The 8509-nt window shown below is 53.1% G+C and overlaps 1 protein-coding gene across 1 annotated transcript; it reads left to right on the top strand.

The window, feature by feature from the left end:
- Positions 1 to 544: 544 nt before the first annotated feature.
- On the top strand, positions 545 to 5021 carry CD320 (CD320 molecule). Its single transcript, XM_012807565.2, has 5 exons — positions 545 to 703; positions 3147 to 3260; positions 3774 to 4007; positions 4252 to 4401; positions 4537 to 5021. Exons 1-5 carry the CDS (start codon positions 577 to 579, stop codon positions 4680 to 4682), a joined length of 771 nt encoding a protein of 256 aa, XP_012663019.1. The 5' UTR covers positions 545 to 576; the 3' UTR covers positions 4683 to 5021.
- The last annotated feature ends 3488 nt before the right edge of the window (positions 5022 to 8509 follow it).

Here is an 8509-nt window from a genome sequence, read left to right as displayed (position 1 = left end):
CCGGAAACTGGACGTTTCTTTCATCCATTTACTCACTAAATATTAAGAGTCTATGCTATAGTCAGAAACTCTGTGAGACAGGCACCGTGGATATACCAATGAGCAACAGTGCATGATTGTCCTCCTGCAGCTGGCATTCTAGTAGAGAGTCAGACAATAAACCAAAAATAAGTAAATATATAATCCGTTGGGAGCATAAACCTGCGGGACAAGGGAGGATAAGGGGTGTTAGAGCGGAGTGGCTACCGTATTAAACAGGGTTATCATGCAGAAACATTTGAGGCAGTATGGGTGGTGAACGTGAAATAGTGAAACTGGACACCAAAAAGTTCGTTTACAACCCTAGAAATTTATAATTTTAAGCGGGCTCCATGCCTTTCGACCGATCTTGTCACTGGGTAAGTAGGGAAGGTCCTCAAATTCTGTTGATTTTCGTATTCTGGTATTTATGGTAATACGTAGCCGCGGGCGGGGTGGGATCTAGAGGCGTGGCCTCCCGTCCCCAACCTGCGCGTGCGCGTGCGTAGGACTAAGAGCACAGGCGGGTCCGCGCGGGGCCGCACGACTAGCGGCTTGATGGCGCGGGGTGGAGCACGACGGACAGCGGCACTGGGCCTGGCGTTGCGGCTGCTGCTCGGCCTCGGAGTAGGCCTGGAGGCCGCCCCAACCCGACTCCCGACCCGATCCTCAGCCCAGGCCCCAGGTGAGTGAGCCCCACGGCGCGCGCCTCCTCCCTTCCCACGGCTATGCCCCGCCCCCGAGCGCCGGCAGCGCCTGCCTATTGGTTGCACGGCACGTCAGTCTCAGACACTCCCCCAGCACGTGGATTTGGACTCGGGAGTTTGCGCGCGGGAACGCCAGTGCGGGGCCACCGGTCTTTAACTACCCTGCCCCGCTCCGCCTTGCGCACACCTCCCACACCTGCTCTGCTTTGTCCTACCCCCACTGTCACCTCTAAGCCGCTCGTTAGGCCGGCGTGGTGGGGAAGGCTCTTAGCAGCAGGCTCAGGTTGTCTGACCTCTAACCGCGCATGGCCAGTCACCTGGTGCTTCCGGCGGCTGTGCCTTCAAACCTTCACGCCCAGGCCTTGTGCTTGGTCCTTTCCCTGAGCGCCCTCTCAATCTCTCCTCCTTTCTCCTCCAGCCTTAGAGAAGAAGGAAGGTTTCTCCCTCCCTGGCACTCTAGAGTCTAGACTCTCGCAGAGCCTGGGGTCACAAGTTAAATATGCCCTAGTAGGCATGTTCGTCCTAGCTAAGTGTAGCGTTGGTGGTGGCCAGAGGACAGAGGCGCCCTCTTTGAGGTCCCCGAAGGCAGCTGAGAGGGTTGGAACCCTGTGCGCACAGGTACTCCTGACATTCAACTCTGAGATCAGGTTCACACACTTTCCCCAGCTCCTCTGTGCATTCTTCTTATTAGGTACCTCAACTCACCCCAAAGCCCCTGACTTTTCAGGCTAAATGTTCCTGACTCTTTAAAGGAGGCAGAATTCACATTAACCAAGCATAAAACACTTTATACACAAGTGGTCCCCTTTCCACATGATGCCAAGGTAGGATATACCTTTTATGGATGAGAAAACTGAGGCTGGGAAGAGAAGTCCTGGGTCACTCCGGCTCCTGTGTGAGCCACTGCCCCAGGAGCCAGGGTCAGCCTCGCTGTGCTGCCTACTTTAGAGAGGGACACACACTTACTAACAGGCCAGGGAGGGGAAAACAGAAGTGTCAGCACTGTGGGTGGCCAGGCCTAGAGAGGAAGCCACACCTGGAGACTGCCAGACCCCTGTAGGCAGGGAAGGAAGCTGGCTACAGCTCTTCCGCTCTTCCAGGCTTTGGAGAGCTTAGGGACAGTATGTGGTTTGCAGGTACAGCTGGGCCTGAAGGCCTGGGAAGGGGCTGGATATAGGGAGGGGGGGGGGCGGCGGTGGTTGGTGGCCCAGGCAAAGCCAAGCCAAGGCAGTGTTGGGTATTTGCCACCCACCTTGCTGCACCCAGAAGGAAATCTTTTTTTTTTTTTTTTCTTTTTGCAGTTTTTGGCCGAGGCTGGGTTTGAACCCATCACCTCAGGCATATGGAGCCGGTGCCCTACTCCTTTGAGCCACAGGCACCGCCCAGAAGGAAATCTTGAAAGCCACTCCCTTCCTCTCACTCAGGCTCCCTCCTCTTGCTGGCCAGGTTTTGGGCTCCTTTGTGGATCCATATTGATGGACAGCCTGAGCTATACTGCTCAGAATCCAGGAGGGCTCAATCTTATCTGGACTCAACTTCAACCCTTGTATGACCCTCCACTTACTGTCAGACACTACCCTGAGGCTCTTAGGGTAGTGTCACAACCCTGACCTCCACTGAATGTCTGATCTGTGTGGGGCCCTACTGGCTTAGGGATCATTGTTAGATGTGGAAGGCAGAGCTTCCCAGGTCTCTGAGAACGACCTATAAAGACTCCTCCCAGGAAGTAAGCTGAAAGCCAAGGGCTGATCAGGAAAACAGGAGGTAAGAGGAAGGAAAGGGCAGGTGTCTTCTGATGTTCTAATGGAGGTAGGAGCCTGGGGATAAGGGTTCTTGGGAGGAGGTGGTGACACATTCAGCATGGGGAATGTGGTCAGATCTGGGAAGAATTTGAGAGGTGAGGTGACAGAGCTTGGTGATTGAGTAAGTTCTTTCTCCAGGGCCTCAGTTTCCCCTTTGCTAAGCAGGTGAGATAGAACAGGTTCTGCTGCCTTTGACAATGAACCTGACTCAGGGCTACTTCCCCAGTAACAGGCTTAAACATAGTCATGGAACTTGGAGGTCCCTGAGGTAGAGCATTTGGCTATTTGGAACCTGGTAAAATCTCTGGGATCAGTGAGACCTGGGTTCAAACGCTGACACTGCCACTTGTTTTCCTTTTAGCATTCCTTTCTATAAACTGGGATCACAGTAGTACCTGCCCAGTAGGGCTCATTGGTGAGGCTATTAACTGCTGGGCTCCAAACCTCACACGTAGGTGCTCAACAACAGATGGCTCCTGGGCCCTGGAACGTGACCTGTCTTCTGGTGGTTGCAGCCTGTGACTACTGTGCTCTTGGAGGGAGGTGTAGACTCAAGCCTCCTAGACTTCATTTGCACACATATCACTTGCTACCTCTACCTTCCTCCCTACCCCCACAGGCTCCTGCCCTCCTGCCTTTTTCCAATGCCGTACCAGTGGTTTCTGTGTGCCACTTACCTGGCGCTGCGACAGTGACTGGGACTGTTACGACCACAGCGACGAGGAGGAGTGCAGTGAGTGGCCGTGCTCTGGGGTGGGGTTTGCAGGGGCAGGGCCTGGGGTAGGAGGGCTTTGGAGGCAAGGACCAAGCTAGTGGGAAAGGCAGGGCTTTGGGATGGGCAGGGTTGGCTTGCAAGGCAGGATGAGGGGGTATGTGGGTCATGCATGTAAGAAGTGGGGTCCAAGGCGGGGCTTGTAGGGAGATAGGGCTGGTGGGGTCTTGGGGTAGGAGCTTGCAGGGCCACCAGTCCATAGAAGGTAGAGCTAATAGGAGAAGGGGGCGGAGCCTTAGGCAGGGCAGGTTTTTACAAGCTAGCTATTCTTTCTTTTTTTGCAGTTTTTGGCTGGGGGCTGGGTTTGAACCTGCCACCTCTGGCATATGGGGCCAGCGCCTTACTTCTTTGAGCCACAGGTGCCGCCCCAAGCTAGCTGTTCTTAGAAGGTGGGGCTTGCGGGGTACTGGGTCTCTGGGAGTATGTAAGCCACCTTGGTTGGGCATTTGGAACTAGACTGACTCTGTGCCCTAGGGATCGAGCCTTGTGCCCAGAATGGGCAATGCCCGCCACCCCATGGCAATTCTTGCTCCTGTGATGGCACCAGAGACTGTCGTGGTGGCACTGATGAAAAGCTCCATAACTGCAGCCACCCAGCCTGCCCAGCAGGAGAGCAACGTTGCTTACAGGGTGACACCTGCATCCCCCACACATGGCGCTGTGATGGCCACCCAGACTGTCCTGACTCCAGTGATGAGCTTGGCTGTGGTGAGTACCTGTGGGGAAAGGAGAGGACCTGTGGGTAGACCAGGACATCTGCCACCTGCCATCACATGCTGAGGATGTGGACACATGCAATATATCATTCAGGGCGGCAGTTCTCACCAACTTTACCCGACCTGGGATGGAGAGTAAGCCCCAAGGGTTCCTGGCATCCCTGGCACCCTTCTGCATCCCCCCACAGCCTTGGTGCTCCTCCCTTAATCTTACTGAACCCCTGGGTTTATTGCAGGAACCAATAAGACCTTCCAGAAAGGGAATACTACAATCATGGGGACCCCTATGACCCCAGAGAGTGTCACCTCTCTCAAGAATGCCACAGTTTGCTCTATCAGGGACCTGTCTGGAAACCCAAGTGCCTATGGGGTTATTGCAGCTGCTGGTAAGATGAAAGGATTTTCTCCCAGGGGCTTGGAACTTCTGGGAGCAAAATGATGGGGTGGGAATGAGCTGTAGAATCCCCATCCCCTTGTATTCGGAGCTCCTGCCTCCTTCTCTGTCTATCTGTCCCCCACAGTGATGCTGAGTGCAAGCCTGGTTGCCACCATCCTCTTGGTGCTGTCCCGGCTCCGAGTCCAGGAGCGCCTGTTGCCACCTCTGAGGTTGCTGGTGGCTGTGAAGGAGTCTCTGCTGCTGTCAGAACGGAAAACTTCACTGGTCTGAGGACAAGCACTTGCTACTATGTCACTCCAGTCCTAATGCAGCCAGGCGAGGGGAGAACAGATATAGGGATGTGTACACAGGTGCCAACACACCAGCCCTCTGAGACCTGGACTCTTTTTGCCACATGGAACCTTAAACCCCGCTCTTGTAAATGTGACCCTAGAGGTTGTGGGGTCCCCAGACACTCTGCCTGGACTTGGGGAGCTTGGATGGGAAACAAACCACAGCCAGAACAAAAAGGCTGGCCTCAAGCCACTCCCAGGGGATGGGATGACCCTGTGCTCAGACACTCCGCCTACCCGCATCTAAGGGTGGTGATTAAAATTGCTTCACATCCTCTGCCTGCCTCTGGGCCTCTGTCTCCCTTGGCCAGGGCAGCCTGGGGGTCTTTGCTGTAGTCCCTTCTCTGTGGTGGTGTACCCTGCCCAGGAAAGGTGAGATTTGGGGACCCAGCCCTGGGTGTCTCTGTCAGCCACTTTTCCTCTTGCTTCCTGGGAGCAGGAACAGAGGCCTGGGGTGGGAGATGGTCTGCATTAACATCAGGCTTCTTGAAAGAACAGAGCTGAGACAGTACTGCTACCTCTTTCCCCAAGCTGGGGAATCCCCATCTACCATGGCTTCCTCCTTTTGGTGAGATGGAAGCTCGGTATCCAGGGGTGGTCTTGGTTTACCACCCCCTCTGATTTATTTATTTTAGAGATAGGATTTTCCTCTGTCACTGAGGATGGAGTACGGTGAGCTGTGTGAGCTCATGGAGTATAGTGAGCTATGTGTAATCATAGCTCACTGCAACCTCGAACTCCTGGGCTTAAGCAATCCTCCTGCCTTGGCCTCTCAAAGTGCTGAGATTACAGGCATGTGCCACCATGTCTGACCTCCACCCTGTATTAAAATACACTCTACTGCTGGTGGAGTGCAGTGGCTAATGCCTATAATCCTAGCAGTTTGGAAGGTGGAGGCAGGAGGATCACTTGAGGCCAGGAGTTCAAGACTATCCTGGGCAACATAGCAAGACTCCATCTCTATAAAAATTAAAAAAAAAAAAAAGTCAGCCGGGTGTGGTGGTGCATTCCCAGCTATTCTGGAGTTAAGGCAGGAGGATTGCTTGAGCCCAGGAGTTCAAGGCTGAAGTGAGCTATGATGATACCACTGCACCCCAGCCTGGGTGACAGAGAAAAACCCTCCCTTTAAAAATTAGGCTCGGTGCCTGTGGCTCAAGCAGCTAGGGCGCCAGCCACATACACCTAAGGTGGTGGGTTCGAATCCCCAGCCCAGGCCCGCCAAAGAACAATGATGGCTGCAACCAAAAAATGGCCAGGCGTTGTGGTGGGCACCTGTAGTCCCAGCTACTTGGGAGGCTGAGGCAGGAGACTCGCTTGAGCCCAAGAGTTGGGGGTTGCTGTGAGCGTGATGCCATGGCACTCTACCCAGGGGGATAGCTTGAGGCTCTGTCTCAAAAAAAAAAAAAAAAAAAAAATTAAAAAAGTAGGGTGGCGCCTGTACTCAGTGGGTAGGGTGCCAGCCACATACACCGAAGGTGACAGGTTCAAGCCCAGCCTGGGCCTGCTAAATAATGACAACTGCAATAAGAAAATAGCTGGGTGTTGTGGCGGGTGCCTGTAGTACCAGCTACTTGAGAGGCTGAGGCAAGAGAATCACTCAAGCCCAAGAGTTTGAGGTTGCTGTGAGCTGTGACATGACATTCTATTGAGGGTGACATAGTGAGACTGTCTCAAAAAAAAAAAAAAAAAACCTAAAACTAAAAATAAATAAATGTAGGTTTTATTATTCAAGCATGGTAAGGCAAACAGATCAGGAAACAATTGCCACTAAAAAGACACTTTATTACTCACCGAAGAGTCATGCCAGGTTGTACCAGGCAAGGCCACACAGGAAACACCCAGGAGGCAGAGGGAGTGAGGTGGGAATGTGGCAGGACCTTTATTGTGGCTTCTATAGGAAGGAGCAGGTGAGGAGGGTGAGCAGGCTTTGGATTAGCTAGTTCGAATTATTTCAGCAGGCTCTGGGGTATAGGAGCTGTTCTGAGTTGTGTGCTTCCTGGCCCTGGGGTAATTAGGGTTAGGAGAGTAGAGAATATTGGCTTGGAGTGTAAGAGCTCCGTTAGGAAATGGGATTACACTCGGAAGTTGTTTATCATCTCTAGGAATTCACTAGTCCTAGGAGGAATTGTCCCTCTCTGGTCATTGAGACCCCAGATGTCTGAGTCTCAAGAATACAGAAAATGTTGGCCATGGTGGCTCATACCTATAATCCTAGCACTTTGGGAGGTTGAGGCAGGGGGATTGCTTGAGGCCAGGAGTTAGAGACCATCCTGAGCAACAGTGATACCCTATGTCTACTAATAATAGAAAAATTAGCCAGGTGTGGTGGTGGGTGCCTGTAGTCCCAATTACTGGAGAGGTTGAGACAGGAATTGATTGAGCCCAGGAGTTTGAGGCTGCAGTGAGCTATGATGACTATGGCTGCGCTCTAGTCTAGGTGACAGACTAGAAACCCTGTGTCAAAAAATCCCCCCATTGCCCATTTCTGGGTAATGGGGCAAAAGTCTTCTCTGACCCTCAGTTTCCTCATCTGTGAATGGGATGGTGAGAGCCCTGGCAGCCTCCTTGTAGGGGAGTCCTGGGCACCCTTTAGAGGGACGCATGGACTTGGGGCTGCATTGTTTGGCATGCGGTGAACTGGCCCCAGATGATGAGATGCGGGGTGGGGAGAGAGGGAGCAGGTGCACCAGCAGGGGTTCTGGAGGCAATAAAGCTCAGATCTGGAACTCTGTCCCCCATGGAAAAAGGTGAGTGAGGTGTCTTTTGGAACGAAGCATGCTTTGGGCACTGTGTTGGGGGCAGGTCCTCTGCAGTGGAAGTCGAGGCTGCAGCCAGAATGGAGGGTCATTGGAGGGCCCAGGCCTTTCCTTGGCTCAGTAGTTGAAGACCTGAGCTTCTCACTCCATCCTCCAGTTTAGCCTGTTGGGTGCTCCCTGTTTGTGCTGTGCTAACATGTCCTGCCCCAGACATGGAACTGCAGTGGGCTGCTGCCACTTGGTAGGAAGAAGTTATGCTAGAGAGTTGGGCTTTGTTTCTAAGTTTTTCTCCATTAACATGGTCAGGCCCATGTGTGCCAGGCTGCAGGGCTGCCCTTGGGTGCCACACACCACCTACACGGATTCGTGGGATTTGGACCTTCCTGGGGTGTCATTTGGATTCTCAGTGGAGCAAGCCACCATGCACTGGTCTTACTCTCTCTCAGGGTTTCAGGTTGTCCAGAGTAGAGTGTAGTGATGCAATCACAGTTAACTATAACCTCAAACTCCCGGGCTCCAGTGGTGCTCCAACCTGAGCCCCTGGAAGAACTGCTGGGATTACAGGTGTATGCCATGAGGCCAGCTAATTTTTCTGTCTTTTGTAGACATGGAGTCTATATTGCCCAGGCTGGTCTCTAATTCCTGATCTCAAGCGATCCTCCCACCTTAGCCTCCTAAAGTTCTAGAACCACTGGGTGACCTTCACTGGTGGTTCTTTGTTACCACTTGATGGTGGCTGCAATCATCTAGGGGCTGGGTTGGCTGGACATCCTAGCGAGAAAGTCTCTTGTCATGCCTGGGACAGCTGGGCCCCTGCAGTGGCCTCCAGGGCAGGATGGCTGTATTTCTTCCATGGTGACCCAGGGCTTCCCAAAGTGCAAAGCGGAAGCTGCTGGAACACCAGAACTTCTCCCATGTTCTGTGGGTTCAGTGGAGCCCACGTCAGCCCACATTCTGTGTATGTGTGTGTGTTGGGGTGAAAGGAGTAATAAGGATGTTAAGGATGTGA

Source organism: Otolemur garnettii, unplaced genomic scaffold (assembly GCF_000181295.1).
Source record: "Otolemur garnettii isolate 467f Iridium unplaced genomic scaffold, OtoGar3 scaffold00071, whole genome shotgun sequence".
NCBI lineage: Eukaryota > Metazoa > Chordata > Mammalia > Primates > Galagidae > Otolemur > Otolemur garnettii.
This window is presented reverse-complemented; position numbering and strand designations above follow the sequence as displayed.

Coding starts and splice junctions, on each gene's coding strand:
- CD320 (XM_012807565.2), top strand. CDS start 577: ATGGCGCGGGGTGGAGCACGACGGACAGCGGCACTGGGCCTGGCGTTG. Junction 704..3,146: donor ATCCTCAGCCCAGGCCCCAG/GTGAGTGAGCCC, acceptor CTACCCCCACAG/GCTCCTGCCCTCCTGCCTTT. Junction 3,261..3,773: donor CAGCGACGAGGAGGAGTGCA/GTGAGTGGCCGT, acceptor TCTGTGCCCTAG/GGATCGAGCCTTGTGCCCAG.